This window comes from Sphaeramia orbicularis, chromosome 2 (assembly GCF_902148855.1).
Source record: "Sphaeramia orbicularis chromosome 2, fSphaOr1.1, whole genome shotgun sequence".
Lineage (NCBI taxonomy): Eukaryota > Metazoa > Chordata > Actinopteri > Kurtiformes > Apogonidae > Sphaeramia > Sphaeramia orbicularis.
The window spans coordinates 11,948,625-11,972,148 of record NC_043958.1 but is presented as its reverse complement, the minus strand read 5'-3'; the positions used below and the strand labels follow the sequence as shown (position 1 = coordinate 11,972,148).

Genomic DNA, 23,524 nt, shown 5'->3' with positions numbered 1-23,524 from the left:
TCATCTTCACTATCATCAGATTTTCAGACAATAGTGAAATTAACACTAATGAAAAAGGTCAAAGAGGTAATAATCACATTGGTTGACATTTGATATCCTTTTCTTAGCTAGCTTAGAGCACATTAGGATAATGACTTTAATTAAATGTGCGGCAATCGTGTTCCTCGTTTTCCCCAGAAGTGGCGGAACTAAAGTCCGTTGTGCTGTGTTTCCGGAGGGAGCTATTTTCCATTGATGTGTCCGTCCTCGTTTCGGCGCGTTCAGTTCAAACACCAACGTCAAGTTTCTGCATTAAAATAGTACAATTTCCGGTTTCATCCTAAAACGTAAAATTGACGAGTAAATTTATTAATCCTCAACGTACAAGACATATCTATAGCAAACATTCAGCAGCTCTTTTTTTCTTTCCATACCTTGGAATATTTTCTTTTATCTGTTTGTCTAATTGTCTATTTGTTCTCACCATTAACTTCATGTTTAAAGTTGACACGAGGCTCATTAATATAATTTTTCTAGTTGGTAAATGTGTTTATCAGCTAAAATTCAATCAGTCTTTAAACGTGTCAAAAAAATAGGATGCAAAGTGAAACTAATTTAGAAGAAGAACGTTAATAATACAGGCAATAATAAAACCTAGCTAATCAATTCTTATTATTATTATTTTATGATTATTATCATTATTATTATTATTATTATTATTATTATTATTATAGAATGTATATAATACAGTATATGTAATATATCATATAATGTTTAACATATTAAAATATTATGAGAAGTTGTTATAAAACTACGTACATACAAATTTTTCTTTCTTTTCTTTTTGCATGTATCATTGTTTTATGCTTCCTGAATTTTCATTTCTATATTATGTTGTGCAAAGAAATCAAATAGTAGTAATCAGGAAGCTTGTATCATATCCATATACGAAATAAATCAATAAAAAAAATAAAAATAAAAAATAAATCTGACATTTCCGGATATATTCTCTGTATTGGATTATTTAATATAGGTCTAATCTGTCTTTCACAAGTGCAGCTTTCATTAAATTGCACTAAAAGACTCATTAACTATCAAGTAAGTCACTTTCAACAAACGTACACAGCTGACCATTTGCGTGTCCGTGCTTTTATTTTGAAGAGAACCTGTCAGCCGTTGCGGTCAAACTCTTCCTGTTTTATGCTCACTTGTCACAACTTGTCAAAATGGCGTTGTTCGGAATGAGAGACTGGAGTTAGTTCAATTATACTGTAGCATTTATTCTGTCATTGAGCAGCGGATTGATCATAAGTTAGGAGCAGGATGGCCACTCTGGATCAGAAATCCCCCAACGTGCTTCTCCAGAGCCTCTGCTGCAGGATCACGGGGAAAAGCGAAGGTACATCAGTGAGCGTTAGCATGTGTGCCGCTACTTCACATACGATGTCAGACCGAATGTCATTCAGAAACTCACCACTTTGACATTGCTGTTCTCGATTATCACCTGTACGCGTCGCAAACCCAACTCAAAAGATCTTGGTCAAATCTGTGTTTTCTACCGAGCAATTCGGCTCAACATTTACGTGTCAGATTGCTAGTGTTTTTTCCAAATTGTACTTTCTCCACCGCTTACACTGACTCAACCCGAGATGTTTTTTGTGGCGGAATGTCGTAGAAATAACGGATTCTCTTAATGGAAATTTGTAGGAAAATGAATGATGTTTGGTGTTTGATCGTCGACCAGAATACCTAAGGCGTATTGTTGTGCATTTATTTGCAATTGTGAGAGTAAATACGGACAAGTTTATATGACATTCTATTGGAAAAGGAAGCTGAATCTTGTTTGTGGTGCTTGTGTTCAGTGAACGCAGCAGGGCTAGGTCGGCGGAGTTATCAGCGGGCTTAGCTAGATGCACATCCAACCTAGCAGCTTTTTACACCCCCAGCTGTAAATACAGTATAAGCCCCAGCTGGATAACACATTTAGCACTCTATCTCAGCTATCCATTAGCTGTCAGACAGAAAAACACACTGTTGGTCCGACATTTGTGTCCTGCTAGCTACAGGCCCCCGTCTGATGCATCAGTGAAAGGTTAGCATGTTTAATCAGACTGCAGCAAAGATGTGGAAATCTAAACCTAGTTAGATGTTATCTGGACACTTAAGGGTAATTGCTGTCTTAATCCTATTAAAAGATTTTAAAATGGGATTGCTAATTTGTTCTTAATTCCTACCCCCTTCCATAGCAGTAAATACCTCACATCAGTTATACACACTCACATCATTTAAGGAGTTTTACATTTTCACCATTTATATTGGTGCTGTGTTAATAGTAGTCAAACATTTAGCAGAGACAAATGTCCCCAAAACCTTATGTTTAGTGCAGTTGAGTCATTTTAGTTTCCTCCACATGGAAAATTTGGAATAAATGTTAAAAATGACACTAGTAATAAAACAAATATTCAATCCCAAACAGTACAAACATGCTTCCAGGACATAAAATATACAGGACACAATAATAAACCTTGGCATAGAAGGCTGGAGAAGCAGCTTGTGACAGCAGGGTTGCCAGTTTGATTCCTCGGTGCCCACTGTTCCTAGTGTGCAGTGTATGATGTGTTCGTGCACATTCAGATAATAGTTCAGTTTAAGTGTGTGTTGCATGTCTGCAGGTTTAATACTCATAAACTGACAAATAAATTTTAAACCAATCTCTAACATGTGAAATTATTGTTCAGGGAACTAAGGAACTCCTACCGTATTACACTTGTTATTACAGTTTTTTTCCCCCCCAGTTCCTCATGAAGTGTTGTCCGTTTAGTATGACCTTTACTTATTATTGAATATTTTTTCTCCAGCTGAAGTAGCCCATCAGTTCCAGTACGCAGTGCGGGTCATTGGCAGTAACTACGCTCCTACTATTGAGCGAGATGAGTTCCTGGTGTCAGAGAAGATCAAGAAAGAGTGTAAGTAGTTTCTCTAATTAAATAAAAAGTTTCCTAACCCATTGTGTTAAAGAGAAAGCAGTGAAAGTTGGCAGGCACAGTTTTATCAAACTGATGACACAGTTCTGTAGTTTTTACTAATTGTTGGATTGTCTTGATGTCAGTGTCATGGAGTTTTTCTTTCTGTAATTTAATTTTATGCTCTAGGAAGTAACATGACAACCATAGCATGGTCATAATGATCTTTAAATTGAATGAAAATCATGCTGGTATTCTTCCGTATGAACAAACAAAAGCATTCTGTGTATTACACATTGCAGCGCACGTCATTAAACGTCTGCTGAGAAATTCTTCTTCGCACACCAGAGTCATTATCCCGTATCATTTAGAACAATGAGTCATTTGGCGTCACAGAAAAACATTTTATCATCATAGCTACACCAGTGTAACAGATAATATCCTGGATATAATTCAGTAGGCTGCATAGAAATATCAAGGACAAAAGTATAATCACATTTAAAACCCTTTTCTTTTCCATTCCATTTGTTAGGGTGAGTGTTTTACAGAAATCATAATTTCCCATCCCAGGTGTCTACATAAAGGTCTCTGTGCCAGCTGGTAAATAACTATGTTGCACTAATTATTCTCTTCGTGCGCAATTGTCTTTTTATGTCGGTACTTCTTGAACTGTAATGGTAAATCCCAGCAGACATTTATTGTAGCCACAGTAGCACCATTAGTGGGAAAACATCGATCCAAGCATCAGTGCAGAAGATAAAACCAAAATAGATCAGCACTTACTGAACAGGTTTATTTGTCCCAGGTGTGAAAGGAGACTTATGGGAACTTCATTAAGTATTTTTAGGTTTATAGACTTATCAGGAATGGGCCGTCTCCTGTATTAACTCACTATATGAGTAGTTTCATGAATAATCTGAAATGCAGATGGGATTTACTTGAATCACATCAGGTGACGCAAGTGTTTTTATTTCACTAGAACTGATGCAGATGAAGTTCCCATAATGAAAACCATTAAAATGCAACACGTACGGCTCATTCTAGTGGATTGTATTAAACAGCTAAAGAGCCACTGACATGATAGTTGTGAGTTGTCAGTTTCTAATGTGCTGTTGACTTTGTTGTTTCAGTGCTGAAGCAGAGGAGAGAGGCAGACGCTGCTTTGTTTTCAGAGCTGCACCGAAAACTTCAGACGCAGGTCGGTCTCTGTCGTGGTCTACACAGAACCTGCGTTAATCATAGAATAGTTAGTCTCTGTTAGCTTTTCGGTTGTTGCTCAGCGGATGACTGTGATTTTTAAAATCAATTAATTTTTGTATTTTTGTGATCAGATGTTGTGTTTTGTTGTTTGACAGAGTGTCCTGAAACATCGCTGGTCTGTTCTGTACCTGCTGCTCAGCCTCTCTGAAGATCCCCGCAAACCCTCACCCAGAGTGAGAAACAACAACACACACTCGCACAGTCTGCTTTCTATTAATCTGCATAAAGAGTTTGATGTGTTTATCTTTGATATTTTTAGGAAGTGTAGAGTAATTGATTGTTTTTTAATACATAACTGTGCTCTACTTAATGTACATAGGTTTTACTGAAGTTTTCCTATGAACTCACATTTAAAGCACATAAAGTTAATTCAAAGCCTTTAATTTACTCTGTATCAATGCTACAATAAAAATTCTGATCAAAAACTAAAACGATACATGAGGTTAATCCACTCTTTCTACCTCCCAGGTTGGAAACTATGGGGCCCTGTTTGCCCAGGCCCTCCCCAGAGACGCCCACTCCACTCCGTTCTACTGCACCCGGCCCCAGAGCCTGGCCCTGGGCTATGCGGACCGGGCCGCTGGTCTGTCTGGCAGCGTGGGGACGAGCGGTATCTCCAGCCTGGGAGTGTATTCACTGAACGGACCCACACCGACCCCACAGTCACTGCTGGCAGGGTGAGAGGAAAAACAGAAAAAAACACATTACATATAAAGTCAGCAATACTTCACTATTGGCTCCAAATAACTCCACTGTGATCCAACACAAAATTAGACCATAACAATACCTCTGTATGTTATGTTCATTTATTAGAAATACTTCCACAATCCACATAAATACCAAGCCCCAAATTGACACAAATTGGGGGGGGGGGGGCGACTTATAAGATGGGTTGTCTCTCTCCCCCTCTCTGAGGTGCGGCCATACAGGTGCAGGTGCTACAGGCATGTATTCCCCAAGGTGCTGTGGCCAAAAATAAATAGGCAGTCAATAGTAAAACAATGTGATGACTAAAAAACATTGCCGTCGACTAATTTTCATGGTTGATTACGTCGACTAATCACAGCAGCACTAGACATTAATCTAAAACAGTGTTTTTAAAATCATCAATACGACACATTCAGTTTTGTACATCTATGTTGCAGCCACTGAGGGACACTCTGGATTTCCAGGTGATTGATTCATCTGATGCATCTCCTTTAAAAACACTCAACTAAAGAAGGCATCAGTTAGCAGCAGGAGATGAACTTGTTATCGTAATAAATCCGTTTTATGAAACAAAAAGCCTTTTAATTGCACTTCTACTTATTAATAATGCACGAGTCCTTGATTTACAAATGACCATAGAGCTGTCTGGTCTCACCCTGGAAGCATCACTGTAAACACTAAAATGTCTCATAGCATTGAAATGTCATTCATACAGCAGTGAGCCTTTAAAAATAACTAAAATGTATGATGTTTTTAATTTGTATATTTAATTTTATGTATAATAATGTGTGTGTTTCAGGCAACCCCCTCAGTCTGCAGCTGCTCAGCCTCTGGGCTCTCGACTGGCGTGGGCCCTTCCTATAAACTCCTCCCCTTCCTCTGCACTGGCTCCGCCCACTGCTCGGCCGCCCCTCGGACCGGCCGTTCCTTCACCCAAAATGATCCGTCCTCGCCGAGATGGTGATGCAACCGGTGAGGGTTTTTTCTGACATTGGTGTGACATTACATAAACATAAAAATGATGGACAGTTCCCAAGAAGTGCAGATAGTTTAAGTTTCTTTGGGACTCAATTGTGTCCATTTCACACTGTGACCATTAACTGTGCCCCAAATGTGGATCATTTTCATCCCAGGGTTGAAATCCTTGAAAATGGATCAGTGTTGTGTTTTCAAAGTCTGAAAAGTGCTTGGATTTTAGTTTAAGTGCTTGCAATTATAACTCTGTGATGTGATTTATTTATTTTTAATATTAACTCTGCGACTTACAGAGAGTTGATACAGTTTGAAAAATAAAAATTCATGTCAAAAAAGAAAATTAGCAGGTGCTCTAAGGTACATTTTTATCTTAATCTTTGTCACGGTGCGAGTGTGTCTGAACAACGCCAAGTGGCTTCCATTTTTTGGGGGGAAAAACTTTGTGTTCGTCTTTCAATTTCTAAACTTTTTCCTATTATGAAACATCATTTTAGATGTTTATAGCACAACACAATGTACATCATTGTGATAAAAAAAAAAGTGAAAAAAATAATAATGAGTGTATGTATTCTTGTAGATATGTGTTTTACCCCAGCGATAAGGAGCTGTGCTGGAAAAATTTGAAAATGACTCTTAACCCTATAAGGCCAAACATATCATATTTGATACATGAGTTTTGAAGCCCTCGACATGATCAGGGTGACATTTTTCTTCTTGAAAAACCTGATGTATACAATTAGATACATGCAATACACAGATAATCCACCAGGGGGGAGGAATTTGTTCACCAGAGGCCTTTCCAGTGACACTACAAGATTGTCATTAATGAGGAAGGAGGCAGAAGTTTGCCAATTTTGAAAAGGAATTACCAATTTGTTAGACATGTTTGTGTTATATTATGTTTTTGTTTTGTTCAAAAATAATAATATTTGATCATTTAGACCTGATGTATCAAATATAATACAAAATTGAAAGTCATACATGGAAATTGATATTTGAAAAACATTTTTGGGGTTGTTCAGAAGGACCAATAAAGGCTCCAGTTTCAAAGAACTGGGATTTTCAGTCAGTGTTTCAATGGTTCAGGCTTTACAGGGTTAAAAGTGCCTGAAAAGTGGTTGAATTTGACTTTGAAAAACATGTACGAACCCTTTTCTCCTTCTGCCCTCCGCTGCTGCAGGAGAGGTAAGCGAGGCAGCGCTGGTGCGGGACATCCTCTACGTCTTCCAGGGAATTGATGGCAAGTTCATCAAGATGAGCGCCCAAGAGAACTGCTACAAAATGGACAGCAAGGTACCTGCTGCTGCACCGAGCCTCGTAAAGGTTTTAATGGACCGCAAGTGGCTCCTGCACAGTGTAATCTGAACAGAACAGTCCTGCAGGTCATTGGCATCACAAAACCTCTGTTATAGTGCAGAACTCAGGACACCAGGAATAGAGGAAGGGTTTAATGAGCAACTGAAATGAAGGAAAACACACTGTGGGGCTGTGGATGGTGCATTAAACATTACACTGAACCCATGGGAAAATGACACAATCTGGAAAAAATGACTGTAGAATTATATAGATAGAAAAAAAATGGCATTCAGTCAGTTATCATATTAAATTAGTTTTTCTCAGCACCTTTTTATAATTTGTCTCATACAAATTTCCTTAAACTAAGACTATTTGAGGTGAATTACTTGCCTTAAATGTCAGCTAATATAAATGAGTATTACATATTCCTAAAGTCAACAGTTGAAAAATATTTCCTTTCACTGGCTTTAGTTTTATATTTTACTTTAATTTTGTCTCTCCACTACAGCAAAGATGACAAGAAGCAGACAGACAGAAACTGTATTGGCACATATTTACATGTTTTCCAAAATGGTACGAAAAGAGACACCCAGACTTCCAAAATCTGTTGAATAAAAGTAAATACACCAGCAATGATTAGTTGCTTTGTTGCCAATTATTCAACAAATTGACAGTTACTTATTGAGGAAAAGTTAGCAAATTTCTGACATTCCAACCTCTTAACCCTTTAACAATGGCAATCTTTCTGGTGCTACATTTTGCACTGTGCAGCACTGAAATGACTGCAACTCCAACTTGCCAGGTTTACACTAAACTCTTCAGTAGCTTCATTTTCTTTAACTTGACCTTTTCGGCTCTACTTGGCCTCTTCCTGCCCTCCATCACCACTGACTAACTCGCGCCACCGCTCCAGAAAAGATGACTCATGGGCCAAACCAACTTTAACATTTGGGAGGGAAGAATTCCTTCAGATGGTAGAACCCATCAAATCTACTGCGATGTAGGGGCTGCACTGACAGATGAATGAATGAAGAATGAGTGCAAAAAGAGGATTATATAAATGACAGATAAATGTCGAAATAATTTTTCCCATCCGACTGGCCCAAATTCGAGATTGACATGAGCCGGCCTTTCGGGAATCCTCCTGAATCTCCCGATTAGCCACTTCATCATTGTATCTGTTAGACTTATCGAATGATATAGCCTTAACTTAGAATAAAAACCCCAGTATTTTCAACTTTAAACCTCCTTTAGAGCTGAAATACAATCTGTTAGCATCTGATGTTGCAGCCCAAGTGATATTAAGCAGACAGGGAACAGTAACTAATATTTCCTCCATATCTTTAGACCAACCTGTTTTACCTGCTGAATGCTGAAGGAGATCATTTTCCGTATCAAACATACTGATGAGTGCAGCTGTAACAAATGGTGTCAGGCACCAGAAACCCCGCCCCTCGAACGTATTGTAGCTAATTTTTGCATTGATTCAGCAGATGTCACCATGTCTATGTGTGTGCTAATGTCAGCATATCAATTGCCTCTATATATGTGCCAAGTTTGAAGTACATTTAAACAAAACTGATGTTTTTATAGACATGTAAATTTTCGCCCATAATAAGTAAGTGGGAGAAGAAAAAAGATTTTAAAAATTCATAAAAAATTTGAACTTTGACCTACTTTTCCCAAAATATAATGACATCTATTCTGGGTCACTGGCAATCTATAAACCCAATTTGGTATGAATTCAACCAATAGTTTTGCTGCTAGGGTGTTAACAAACAAACAAACAAACAAACAACCAAACCAAAAACAATACCCCTTCCCTCCCCTTTGAGGGGCTGGGTAATAACAAGCATTCAGGACTTTCCTGTGGTGAGAATGAGTTTCCGTGCTTGACGGTTTCTCTTATCTAGCCTATCCAGACCAGATGATGAGATATCAGGACTATTGTTGGTGATGGAGCTCTGAGTAGAAGATTCAACAGATCAATATTCAGCTTTTTGGCTCAAAGCCACATCGACCTCAGTTTCCTTTCTTCTTCTCTGTCCTGTCAATTCCTTCTACCCCTCCCTCCTTCCTATTATTGATAGGGTGGCCTTAGATGTTATATTTGCTCTGTGAGACCTGTCCCATATTCTCTCAGTGGTGCTAAACATAGACCTGTGGTCAATGCGCTGTCATCGTCCTGATGGAGGAGGAGCCACTGAGACAAGAGAGAAATAAGTCAGGGATCCAGGTATTTTGGACTTTGGCCACTTAATGTGTTGTGAAAGCTTTTTGGTTAAGAGGTTTTGTTAAACAGATGAAAATTTAATGCTTTTAATGCATCGCTGCCATTTGGAACCCTAATCTGTTGTTGACTAGAGGACATGCCGGTAATACTGGGTACATCAGAGTGTAAATTAGGGAAATCTTCATGAAGTAACTGGGATTCACACAAGGAGCAACATCTTTGTCCTATCATGGTTATCATATATGGCAATATTTTCAATGCAGACTAATCTTCATAGTAAAAACGTAAAATAGTTTTGCTACAGTTTGACCTCCACTAATCATACATTGCACTTTTAAAACTGTAAGTTGTATGGTCATACTTAGTTGTTCATATCTGTAATATGCAGAAGAATATTAATGACTACATTCTCACTGGCCTTGAGCATCTTTTTTTTTTGTCCAAAGTTTTTTTTATTGAATTTCTGTCTTTCCATTTAAGTAGAATGAGCCGACGAGCTATTAAAGTCTTTAGCATCTTTTTGATGTTATTTTGCAGGTTTATGATATCAAACTGTATTTGACATATGCACATTTCGGCTCTGTTGTTTGACAAAAATTCACTGTATTACCATGCAATAAAAATGGATCGTCTTGAGTTCGTTTTGTAACATGTGCGGTGTCCTCTAGGTGGTGCTGTGCAAGTCCCTGAGGGACACCAGCAGCAGACTGGCAGAGCTCGGATGGCTCCATAATAAAGTCAGGAAGTACACTGACGCCAGGAGCCTGGACCGGGCCTTCGGGCTGGTCGGACAGGTGCGTCTGTGCAAGTGAATGTTTGTGTGTCATGGATTTTCATTGTTTCAGACGTTCCTCATCCATTAATACCACCTCCTCCTCCTCCTCCTCCTCCTTAGAGCTTCTGTGCCTCACTTCATCAGGAGCTGAAGGAGTACTACAGGCTGCTGTCTGTCCTCCACTCCCAGGTACTCAGCTCTCATATTCCAACATATCCAGGGAGCAAAATACATCACAATATAGTCTTTTTTTAATTTTTTGTTGAGTGACGCAAGACAGAACATGACAAGTGAAGGACAATATACTAATATTACATACAGACAATCAAGACGTAGACTGAGACAAGCAGGGACTCATAATATTTTATGATTGTGCATGTATTTGTTTTGGGGGAGACATAACCGAAAGGTGAGGATATGCTTCATCAAATTAAGTTGGGATTAGATATAGAACAGAGTAAGTTAGATGAGAAAAAATGAAAACTTAAAAAATAAATCTATATAATTAAATAAATAATACTAAATGTTCAAGGTGGAATGGAAAAGGAAGAAAGAAAAAAAGGGGGAAAAATTTCCAGTAACAGTGATAACACAATATAGTCATTAAACATGTCAGGGCCTAAATATTCTAACATTTTGCATTATATAGTCAACAAATAAAAAGGATTTTCTTCTATTGGGCTTTTTTCCCTCTTTTTATCCACAACTTTGGTGTTCATTTTCAGCCAAGCAAAACAGAATAACAGTAACACGAGACGTATTTCTATTGTACAAAACCAATACAATACATTATCATATCCTGACATAACTTGATGAAATAGATCTTACTGGATCATAGTGCCTCATTAATCCATAATTTAAAGTATTTTGTGTGACATGCGTACTTGTTATGTGTTGCAGCTGCAGGTGGAGGATGATCAAGGTGTGAACGTGGGTGGAGAGAGCAGTCTGACTCTGAGGAGGCTGCTGGTCTGGATGTACGACCCCAAAGTTCGACTCAAGACACTGGCCGCCCTCGTCGACTACTGCCAAGGTGGGTTTAGGGCGTGCGTGTTTGTAGTATTTAGTGATTTAATGTTTGGCCAGGGAGCTGGTGACTGGTCGGATTCATTTCCTTTTTTTTTCTGTAGCTTCCTTGGGTCAATGTCTACAATTGAGTCTAGTTTCAGCAAGTTTCATGAGATAACTTTTGTTTGTTTTGTTTTGTTATGCTATATAGATAAAAAATCAATAAATAAATAAAATTTGATTGATTGGTTCATTAAATTGTTCACAGTTTTGACATACTTAGATGTTTGAATCTTTGACAAATTTTTGAAATATTAAAAATTTGTCTTTACTAATGGGCCATATTGTGATAGTTTATAACATGGAAATAGTTAGAGATATCAGTAGAGTTACAACTGAGCACTGATACGAAGTCATATATGGACTTTGATTTAATTAGTTGAGTTCTCCTCCAGTGAAAGTACCACCCACTTCTACTGGGAGATTGAGCTCCTGCATCCAGACCACAGGACTCTAACCTAACAGAAGAAATTCAAAGTTGTTATTGATTCTTGATAGAACATGCTGGTGAAATACAGAGACATTGGTCCAATTTTTAAGTATTAAATGATTTTGTGTGTTTTAGGTCGTAAAGGAGGCGAGCTGGCCTCAGCTGTCCACGCATATGGTAAAACAGGAGACCCACAGATGCGAGCGCTGGTTCAGCACATCCTCAGCCTGGTGTCGCACCCAATCCTGAACTTCCTATACAGATGGATCTATGACGGAGAGCTAGAAGACACATACCATGAGGTACTTTTATTTATTTATTTTTATCCCATTTGAGTGTTGTAACTGAGGAAATACGATTCTAGTGTAATGGGGAAAAAATAATACTGCCCTTTAAAAAGTCAGGAACATACTGGCCATTTCTGGAAGCCATGCTGTGCTGTTTGACCCCAGTGAGCAGGAACATTAGTAAGAGGAGGAGGATGAAGAAACAGAGGTGTGTCAGGACAGCTCCGTAAATGAGGACTGATGAAAGGAGTGTAATGGAGAGCTGCTGATGGATGGTTCTCCTTTACTTCTCCCTGCCCTTCCTCTCTGTGCATTTCCCCCTCACACACTGCTGGTTTTAAGACCACAGACAAGTTATTATACCTTTCACAAAGCTAATAGTGCAGCAATCACACACACACATGCACACACATTAAAATACACACAAATTGGAACAGTTTCTGATCTTCTCTTCGCATCTAAATCAAAAATGAGGATGTGTGGAAACATAATTAGCAGTTAATCCTTTTGGGAAAATGAAATATAGATGTGCAGCCCCTGTATGTAGAGAAAATAACTTGTTTAATTTATAAATTTTAACACTGCTCTCAGTGGTGCAGTCCAGGGTATCCAGCAGTATCCGGCACATACGTAATTATTTTTCAGTCAGTATTGCATATACCCACTTCTAAATCCCCCTGATGAACACCATTCAGTAATATCTGAGCCAAATTGCTCATTTTTTTTCCTAGGATGGTGATGCTATGACCTGCCCTACTCTGCCTCTAATTGGCCAGTACTCGCTGCCTTCACTGATTAGATTGGTTAACTTAAGGCGTGAGGACTGATGAGCCAATCAGAGGTAGAGTAGGGCGGGTCATGCCAAGGAAAATATTGCTAACTAGCGCTGGCCTCCTCTGGAACCTGATTGGACACTTCAGGTGCTAGTGCCACCCCATTTGATTGACAGGTCATGTCTCGTTGAAAGATGCACGATTATTGGAAATGCGAATGAGAAAGGCAGAATAAACCTATTTCATGTGAGTGGCACATAATGAGAGAACCTACTTTCATGGAATACATAATTCTGAGGTAAGTTTTAAGGTGGTTTCAGAATGAGTCACTGTTTTAAAGTACTGACCATATGACTGCACATTTAGAGGAGAGGAGATTTTGCCACCAATAGTTAAACTGTGTGAGTAGGCTAACGTTATGAAAGGCTAACGTTATCCTATGTTTGCCTCATGTTGAATACTTTTACATTCATGCAGCTGCTTGTGTGACTAGTAATACCTACAAACTGCTCCTGATCAAGTCATGATAATTTTATAATAATGAGCAAATACTACTGATGGATTTTTGGGTAAACTAAATTGAATAGTCTTACATGTCACTGTTTCTAAAACAGAGCATTTTTTCTGGACTACTTAAAATAAAGACAAAAAAAGGCAAACACTTAGAGTATACCCACTTCTCCAGGGACCACTACACCTCTGACTGCACTGTGCCTTGGCATTGTCTGCATTTGTGGGGGTGGTTTGTAGAAGTTACTCTCAACTAGGTGAATTGTAGGCCCGTAATAACTAATCAGTGGATTTAATTAGTGGGATGGAAAAAGTAAGTAAAGAATTTGAGTGATTTTTGCTTGTTGTAGTTCATCACATAGAATAATTTGTTCTTTTTGTCTATAATATTTAGAATACAAGCCTAGAAAACAAGCACCTTGAAGAACTCCCTTTTACGTTCCTGTCCCATAATTTCTCCCAGAGCTGATTTCTGTCTTTTTAGGCAGATTTTATCAGCCTATTAGGGTCCCAAGTCGACATTTTTCTGATTAATTTGTGTAATCAGTTGTCTGATTCTGGGTCAAAGCATAGTAATGTCCCGTCAGACAGCAAACTTTAATTGATTGCCATTCCAACATTTATGTCAATATAAAGTAGCTCCTTGTTTTAAATAATCCCTTATGGTCCATCTAAAGTAAAAATGTGGGTCATTTCACAACACTTATCTGTCAAATTGTCTCTAAAATGTCCTGTCAGAGAGATTTCGAACACCATGTTTTGACCTTTATGTAAAAACAGATGACTAACAGCTGTAATGGCCGGTCTTTTGCTCATTTTGGGTCCAAACAGTCAATGATGGTGGAGATCGTTTGTGTTTATTTGCTAAAACTTCTTTCTTTAATGAGGCACCACTTAGGAGAGATTGTGTGGCTGTGGTCCGCAGGGACACATTTAGGAGACAGACACAGCAGAATCCGGGAATAAAACAATGGAAGTATTCTGAATATAGCATACAATTAAACTGGCATTGATTTTTCTACTTTTTAAGTGTCTTGAATACTGTTTAAGCTCCTTGTCCTTTTACTGCAGTGCATCGCTTCACTTCCTGCTCGGCTGTGTGTCGACATAAATCGGCGCTTTATTTACCTTCCTCAGAACTGGACAGCACAGATAAAGGGCTGACAAATGAAAGATTTTCACACATAATAGTCTTATTCCATATGAAGGGGATCCATAAATGTCTATTGTAACTGTACTTGTCAACTTTGTCCACTTCTTCTGCTCTGTATCATCTCATGTAAAGTGGTCGAGTGACAACTGGATCCTTTTTGTGGACTTGGGACACAGTACTGCAGCAGATGGAACACAGAATAATAAACAGAAGTAGACCTGGAAATACTATCAGTAATCAGGCAGGTGTAGGCCATGTCTGCATCAGTACTGGGCACATAGTAGCAATCATAATTTGACCTTTTTTTTTTCATCATTTTTCATCGTACTATACTATGACCATTTAAAAAAAAAAAAAAATCATTTTTCATCATATTATACCATGTCTAATTTTTCTCGCTATTATACTTTGACCATTTTTTCATCATTTTTCATCATAATTTGACTATTTTTCATCATTTTTCATCATACTATGAACATTAAAAAAAAAATTTTTCATCATATTATACCATGTCTAATTTTTCATCATACTATACTTTGACCATTTTTTTCAAAATTTTTTCACCATAATTTGACCATTTTTGAATAATTTTTCATTATACTGTACTATGACCATTTTTTCATCATTTTGTCATAATTTTACAATTTTGTCATTTTTTTTGTCATAATTTGACAATTTTTTCATCATTTTTAATCATACTATGGTATGGAAAGTGCATGAGTAAATAATAATAATAATAATGATATGTAAATGTGGCATACATAATCATATTAAAACCTAATTCTTCTGACACTTGGTTGGCCCCTGGATTCCCTACTGCTGTAACATCCATCCACCTGCATCGCTTTTACTCAAATAACAGCAGGAAGCCATCATGCTGCCTAAACCTGTCAGAATCCCCCTGAAATCACTCATAATCACTCTCCCCTGCCAGTATTTCAACACACTGGTTGTGCAACTTTGGGATGTTTTAAGTGAAACTCTATGTGGACTCTAATTTCAGCTAATGGTGTGTGCACATTAGAGACGGTGCAAAAAAGCATTAGCTCGCCTCATTCGTAGCCTGCAGCATTCCCATCAGAAAGCGACTCCTACTGATGTAAATAAACAAACTGAATGTGACAAGTGAAGGTTTAGCGTCAAACCTCACACTGATTGTTTGACCCCAAAGTTTCCTGTTATTTTCATTCATTTCGTAAAATAATTTTGTTTTAATATCCAGTGTTTCAGACATAGACCGAAGTGTGAAAACTGAGCTTTTATTTGTGTGTTTTATGTGTGTGTAGTTCTTTGTAGCATCAGATCCCAATGTGAAGACAGATCGTCTGTGGCACGACAAGTACTCCCTCAGGAAGTCAATGATTCCATCATTTATCACAATGGACCAGGCCCGCAAGGTACACATACACACACACAAACACACAGACACACAGAATTACAGATATCTTTATTCAGTCGCACCCATCAGGGTTATTACAACAAATCAACCTCTAAACACTTGCATGCCTTTTGTTTGGAAAATGGCATTAATTTTTCAATTCACACTTGTTTTCCAGTTGTTCTGAGAGATTAAACTCTTATCTTCTGTACCTTCTGTGTCATTTGAGGTCTTATTAGCTTTCTTTACTCCTCTTTTAGGTTCTGCTGATTGGTAAATCCATCAACTTCCTACATCAGGTTTGCCATGACAGGACACCGCCAGGCAAAATCACACCAGCATCCAAGTCTGCAGACACGCCCAAAGACGGTAGGATGCTCTCAGTGTGTGTTCTTCACTTGTATTCCCCTCATAACACATCATATCTGATGACACTTTGAAGTCTGTGTTTCCTTTTGGGGCATAATTACAATCTCGAGGGAACAACATCAAATAAAAGGATTACAAATAGAAGCAGCAGCGGCTACAATGGGGACGACTGTGACTTTTTATTATTATTTTTTTTAATTTGCATTTTATTGTTGTTTTTGAGAAAAACACAACACAAATATAAACAATAATAGCAAAGTAAGAAATGCCCATTTTGTCTACACTGCCCAGCTTCAGATGCATTTACTACCTCTGCCAAGGAACGGTGGAGGTTATCTTTTTACCTCCGCCAAGGAGGTTATGTTTTTGCCGGCGTTAGTTTGTCTGTCTGTCTGTCCATGTGCAAGATAACTCAAAAAGTTTTGGACAGATTTGGATGAAAATTTCAGGAAATGTTGATACTGGCACACACAAGGAACAAATGATTACATTTTGGTGGTGATTGCGGGAGGGGGGGGACTGATCTGCCTTGGCAGAGGTCTGCGCTCTCTGAGTGCTTTTCTAATTTCATCAGGGTTTGTCTGTTTGTTTGTCTGTTAGCGAGACAGCTCAAAAATTTATGGACGGATTTAGATGAAATTTTTCAGGAAATGTTGATACTGGCACAAGGAACAAATGATTTAATTTTGGTGGTGATCGGGAGGGCTGATCTGCCTTGGCTGAGGTCTGTGCTCTCCGAGTGCTTTTCTAGTTTTATTTAATTTCTCTGCAGAGTTTATTTAGCTCTACTACATAAATGTCATTGCCTGTACTGTATCCAATGGTACATTAAATCAATCATAAAGGAGTATGACATGCTTTTTTCATGAAGTATATAAACAATATTTAGCTTTTATTCTTATAGACCCTGTTGAAAGAAAAGTTCAGGTTCACAGGAAAATCACTGCTTATCAATTAATTGTTAATTGATCGACAAGGTCAACCAACTAATGATTAATGAATTAATTGATAATTTGCATCTCTAATTGAGGTACATGGTTTTAAAGTCAAAACAAATTTTAAACTTAAAAACTGCCTCCATGAGGTCATAGACATGTCTCCAAAATGGAGCCGCAGAGGGACAATCCCAGAAGACTGTGACTTTTTTTTAATAGTTTTTATTTCTTCCTTTGTCAATATAATGAATCAAACACACTAATGACATAACTGAGGCCTTCCTGGTCCCGTCCTCCTCGTCGTATTGATATTCCTCTATTGACGTGGGCCGCTGGACTGGCACTGATCGATGCTCTTACCGCTCGCTGGCCTTGTCCTCCTCTCCTTTTGATCATGAAGAGGAAGGAGGTATACTTAGCCTCATGTTATTGATTCAGACTGTCGGACTTCATCTGACCGGTTTGATCAGCTTGTACAGTGGCTGGTAAAGGACATGGAGCTCCTTTATCGTCCTGTTGCACAGGTCCCATTGGACTGGGAGGGGACATTAGTACATATGGAGGCCGGCCCCGATCCCTTTTTTTTTCCCCGACTTCTAGTTATTCAAGTTTTATGACAACAATACAAACAGTACACAAAAAAACATAAAAAACAGTCGGTAAATTTAAAATTACAATGATGCTACAAGACTGGTTTATGTAATTATATGCTTGTGCAACATCAGTAGCACACTGAGGTAGAACATAATGTTTGCACAATAGCAAACAAGTATGTTATTTCTTTCCAATCAAAGTGAAAAAGAAGACAAGCAGAGAAAGCAAAACAAAAAGTGATAGATATTCATCATGTTTTGTATTTAAGTCCAAATTATACTGCACTCCCAAAAGTCCCAGTGGCTTCCTCCATTTCTGCAGGAAAATACGAGTCCTTTTATTCATACATTGTTCTAGTTTTACCAGTATCACCATTTGTGAGATCAGTGATTTCCAGATAGGAATGGGGGGGGAGGTCTTCTCTGTCCCGATCCCATTTAACAGCGCCTAGTTATGAGCATCCAACTGACATTGAAAACAGAACCTAACACAGTGGAATGAAGGTAAACAAATAGACCACCCAACCATTTCCAGTGTAAAAATAATGAGGCTGAGACTCAGATATGACACAGGCCCAGTTCTTTGACAGCGTTTCATGTCGTTGTGTGTTTTCATTGAGCCTTACAGACGGCTCTGCTGTAAAAAGCATGTGTGCACCATTGGGTACACTTTTTAGAACCTGAGATTAGAAAAAGAACTTTCAAAAAATTGCTCATCACAACTCTTGACACTTCTGTAGATTTTTGATAAACTTGTCATGTGTCAAAACAATCACTTTAGAACATCAACTCTCTATAAACCTAAATAAAATATAACATAACTTTGTAAATATATGTAGATGTTACAGTATAACTGAATATCCAAACTGTTTTATCTATAATGATAAACTTTATTTCGAACATAAGTAGGAATAAAATATAAAGGTGAACAAAAGGGCGGAAAGAAATTACAAATTTCAACAGAACACTCCAGAATATTGAAGACAAGTTAACCAACAAAAGAAAAAAAAGTCACACAATGTACAGCTGTTTCATTGCTGCTCTTTAATAACATCATATCTGTGCAGGTTAACCCATGCTTTTTTCCTCTGACCTGTGTCTTTTCAGCTGCGGAGCTCCTTTCAGACCTGGAGGGGGCGTTTCAGGAGAAGATCGACGCTGCCTATTTTGACACCAGCAAATACCTGCTGGACGTCCTCAACCGAAACTACCTGCTGCTGGAGCACCTGCAGGCCATGAGGAGATACCTGCTGCTGGGCCAAGGAGACTTCATCAGGCACCTCATGGACCTGCTCAAGTGAGCAACACACACAGAAAACACACACAGAAAAAACACACACCTCAAACATTTGCCGCATGTTGAGTATTACACACAGACCTAAAGCTTTCTTCTTCTTCTTCTCCTCCTTCTTCTCCTCCTCCTCTTCCTCCTCAGACCAGAATTGGTGCGTCCCGCCACCACTCTGTACCAACACAACCTGACTGGGATCCTGGAGACGGCAGTCAGAGCCACCAACGCCCAGTTTGACAATGCAGAGATCCTCAAGAGGCTGGATGTGCGCCTGCTAGAGGTAATGTATCTGTGTGGATCTATCAGCATTTTAACGCCCAAAATAATACAGTTAATGCTGTTTATCTGTATACACTGTCATCCAGAAGGTAGATATAAAGTATTTTTACTTCTTCTCATGAAATGATTATGACAATATGATTTACTCTTGATAGGTAATACATAGCTGGGGCTCAGTTTGTAACCATTAAACCTGATCAAAGGTGATACTGATGTGTATAGAGTTAAAAAGACGAATGTGTCCAAAAATCTAATTATCCGTAGGATAAAGGTTCTAGGAGACTCTCAAGTTTTTGTCTAATTTCTGCTGATGAAATAAGTCATCATGTCCACACTGCTGCATGTCCTCAGTCTGTCTTTTGGCTTCAGGTGTCTCCTGGAGATACAGGCTGGGATGTTTTCAGTCTGGACTACCACGTGGATGGTCCGATAGCCACGGTAAAAGACGTTCCACCACTCTGAATATGTTTTTTTTTTTTTTCTAATGGTTCACATGTGGAAATGTGTGTCGTCTTCATATATTTACTGCTCATGTTTTCTGAAATATTTGTGTGTTTTTCAGGTGTTTACAAGGGAATGTATGGGCCACTACCTTCGTGTGTTTAACTTCCTGTGGAGGGCTAAGAGGATGGAGTACACACTGACTGACATCTGGAAGGGCCAGATGTGTAACGCCAAGCTGCTCAAAACCATGCCTGGTACATACACCCCTACTCAGGAATACACTGGGTTGGCTTTTGTTAAGATTATCATCAGCTTTTTCTGTGATTGGCATCCCATCATTCCCTTCGCCACTCATTTCTTATGTGAATTAGGCAACAAAAATCTGTAAAAATGGAGATTTGAAGGCAACTCGTGGTTAGGGTTGTAACGATGTCATGGTGTTACGATTAATCGCAAAGCCTCTGAGAATGCATGATTCATGCACGAAGGGACAAATGGCAGTTGAGTTTGATAGACATATCAGCGTTCAATCATTTCGATTGGGTGCTTAAAAATGGCTGGATGGTGTTTTTTCAGTTCTGTCTGTTCCGCAGGTGACTACAAGTTTTTTTTTTAATTTTTGTGTTAAAGCATTTAATTAATTGGTTGTAATCAGGAGGTGAAAGGGATTTTAAGCAATATAGTGAAAAATGCTCCAGGAAAACATCTTGCACCCCACCTTTAAGAGCGGAACCAAAGACACGCCAATATGCACAGAATGAAAGCAACGTTACTGAAGATGCATTCAACATTTCCACCAATGAAAATGACAGAAAAGGAACAAACTGAAATTCAGACAATTCAGAAATACGTCACATATTTCTGAACTGTCTTGACCATACATATATTTTCGCTGTGAGCTCACTTTTGTTTCCATAGAGTTTGCTTTTGCTCCCATCGTCTCCGCAGCTCCAGGCTACCATTGTCCAACCCATTCACACCAGTCTGTCTGTATAGCTTTGGTAGAGTAAGGCGTTCTTCTCCAGTTCAGACTGTCAGACAAGCTTTGGGAGGGTGAACCTGTGAATTGTTACAGTAAACACACTGTTTGATCACAAGGCAAACTGCATAAAATAGTCTGCTACACCTGTAGAGTGGGACAGGTTTTGGGGGGGTGTACAATCGTATGGTCTACACGTATGTACCCCCATGTATAAACCCCCTGTAAAATAGTCATAGTAATTGTGGAATAGCGATTATTTCTCTGACAATAATCGTAGCACCAAAATGTCTAATCGTTACATCCCTACTCGTGGTGTCATTTTCTAAGCTTGGATCCTGGAGAGATACTAAATCTCTTTTGCAAATAATAACCACTGAATCTAATATTAGATCTAAAAAAAGTAGTAAAAATTACTTATTTTTCAAAGTCATGAAATGGTTTAGTTTTACAAAGTCTGTCAGCTATTACTTCCTCTGCTATTAATACTGATAGTTCATCATTAAGTAGTTGGTTGGGTAACAAATAGTGTTTAGCAGTGAGGTTTCAAATACACACACTAATGAAAATGTGTATTTGGAATACAACAGTAGGGTTTTGAAGGAAATGCACATTTAATAGAAATGAATCAAAAAGTTCTAAATTTTATAAGTTGTTTAGAAATGCCAAATATGTGTCTAAAAGTTATAGTATATTATCAACAGTTTGTTAATTTTTGTCATTTCTAAGTTATCGATGAATATTTTTCCAGCGTGTTCAGACTGCAGTTCCATTAATAAGCCTACTGTTTCTTATCGTACCAGAACTGTCTGGCGTGCTCCACCAGTGTCACATCCTCGCCGCTGAGATGGTCCACTTCATCCACCAAATGCAGTACTACATCACCTTCGAGGTCAGGCCATTAGCAGCACTGCAACCATCACAGGCTGTAAAACATCAGTAGAAAGCGATGATTATAGGAGGAGGTGATCCACTGTGTCTGCTAATGCAGTACTGTATGACCTCTGAGGTTCACTGTCATCGACGGCAGCCCTCAAGAGACTGAGGTTAACTCATCTTTAAAAGGTCCTGGGTTCATGTGTCGACCTGCTGCCTTTAAATCATTCCTTGACTTGTTTGAGTAGCAAATAAAAAATGGCAATATGATGTTAATCTGAAACAGGAAACACTGAAAGTTCTGAAGTAAGGCTACTTTTTCTGCCTGTTTTATAGACTGTTTGATAACATTAGTAAATAATACCCCCTTGTTTAGACATTTGACTTTGTAATTGGACTGATTATAAGATTAAAATATTGATATGGACATAGGACAGGAAGACACTGCCATCATTTTCAATTCAGACCACAAACATGCTGTGATAAACAGTGTCATTGTTCTCCAAAGGAGGTATATGTGTGTTTGTGTTTGTGTGTGTGTAGGTGCTGGAGTGCTCCTGGGATGAACTATGGAATAAAGTTCAGCAGGCTCAGGACCTGGACCACATCATCGCTGCCCATGATGTCTTCTTAGACACAATCATCTCCAGATGCCTGTTGGACAATAACAGCAGGGTAAAGTACACACTTCTGGTGGAGAACATGAGTTATTCTTTACTTTATAGATGTACCACGGTGCTTGTGCAGGTCTGGAAAGTCTTAAAGGGGTCATATTTTGCTAAACCCACTTACTTTTTTTTAACACTTTCTTTTTGTTGTTTGTCGTTGTCAATAAGATCGTCCTTATCCTGTCATTGTATAAAAAGATCATTTCTCCTAGTTTTCTCGACATTGTTCTCCTTCAGTCCTTATCTGAGCTCAGGGGTCAGCAACCCTGATCCTCGAGAGCCACTATCCTGCATGTTTTACATGTTTCCTTCTTCCAGCACACCAGACGGTCATTTTCAGGCTTCTGCAGAGCTTAATGATAGGCTTATCATTTGAATCAGGTGTGTTGGAAGAGGGAAACATCTAAAACATGCAGGATAGGGGCTCTCGAGTATCAGGCTTGCTGACCCCTGCCTTAGTTAAGCCCACTTTTATTAGTCTTTGGTACATTTATTTGTGTATTTGGACCCCAATAGTTCCAAAAGTTTGAATTTGAACCCTCCAGGTGCTGCAAAGCTGTCTTTATATTCATTCCGGCAAAAATCGAGTGGATTTCTCCAGCCTGTTTTAATTCCTGCTGAATTACCTCCAGCAAGGACGGCGGAGGTTATGTTTTCATCTGGGTTTGTCTGTCTGTCTGTTAGCAAGATAACTCAAAAAGTTATGGACAGATTTTGATGACATTTTTTAGGAAATGTTGATACTGGCACAAGGAACAAATGATTAAATTTTGGTGATGATGGGGGGGGGGTCTGCCATGGCGGAGGGCTGCGCTCTTCAAGTGCTTTTCTAGTTTATGTGTGATATGGCCCCATCCCCTGCTGTTTTTGTTGTTTTTGTAGAAGGCAGCATCGTTTGTTCATGTGCTTGTGTTTGCTGGTTTGTGTCTATGTATATTTGGCAGCTCATAATGGCATGTTGTATATGTGAAGGAACAGAAACTGTATTTTATTTATTTTATTTGTTACACAAGGCATAGGCTAACCTTCCATTCACCCGCCCCCCAAAACAAAAACCTAATCATTTGTTCCTTGTGCCAGTATCAGTATTTCCTGAAAATTTCATCCAAATCCGTCCATAACTTTTTGTGTTATCTTGCTAACAGACAGACAGACAGACAGACCGATGAAAACATAACCTCTGCCGTTCCTTGGCGGAGGTAACAAAAGAATACATGATACATAGAAATGAGAGTCAGCATCCAATTTTTACATTCCACCACAGCAGTATCATTAGCATCAAGCGCATAGTAACTCAGGTAA

The 23,524-nt window shown here is 38.7% G+C and overlaps 1 protein-coding gene across 2 annotated transcripts in view; it reads left to right on the top strand.

Moving 5' to 3' along the window:
• Nucleotides 1-1,198: 1,198 nt before the first annotated feature.
• tubgcp3 (tubulin gamma complex component 3) overlaps nt 1,199-23,524 on the top strand; it is a 29,439-nt gene continuing 7,113 nt past the window's right edge. For both annotated transcript variants that reach the window (XM_030157522.1, XM_030157514.1), the window contains exons 1-19: nt 1,199-1,378; nt 2,838-2,945; nt 4,073-4,140; nt 4,298-4,375; nt 4,671-4,879; nt 5,710-5,882; nt 7,066-7,178; nt 10,083-10,208; nt 10,310-10,378; nt 11,090-11,222; nt 11,823-11,989; nt 15,697-15,807; nt 16,049-16,157; nt 18,793-18,982; nt 19,121-19,256; nt 19,625-19,693; nt 19,818-19,953; nt 21,482-21,570; nt 22,098-22,229. In XM_030157522.1, coding sequence (XP_030013382.1) covers nt 1,303-1,378; nt 2,838-2,945; nt 4,073-4,140; nt 4,298-4,375; nt 4,671-4,879; nt 5,710-5,882; nt 7,066-7,178; nt 10,083-10,208; nt 10,310-10,378; nt 11,090-11,222; nt 11,823-11,989; nt 15,697-15,807; nt 16,049-16,157; nt 18,793-18,982; nt 19,121-19,256; nt 19,625-19,693; nt 19,818-19,953; nt 21,482-21,570; nt 22,098-22,229 — 2,292 coding nt within the window. In that variant the 5' untranslated portion in view covers nt 1,199-1,302. The remainder of the gene's footprint in view (nt 1,379-2,837; nt 2,946-4,072; nt 4,141-4,297; nt 4,376-4,670; nt 4,880-5,709; nt 5,883-7,065; nt 7,179-10,082; nt 10,209-10,309; nt 10,379-11,089; nt 11,223-11,822; nt 11,990-15,696; nt 15,808-16,048; nt 16,158-18,792; nt 18,983-19,120; nt 19,257-19,624; nt 19,694-19,817; nt 19,954-21,481; nt 21,571-22,097; nt 22,230-23,524) is intronic.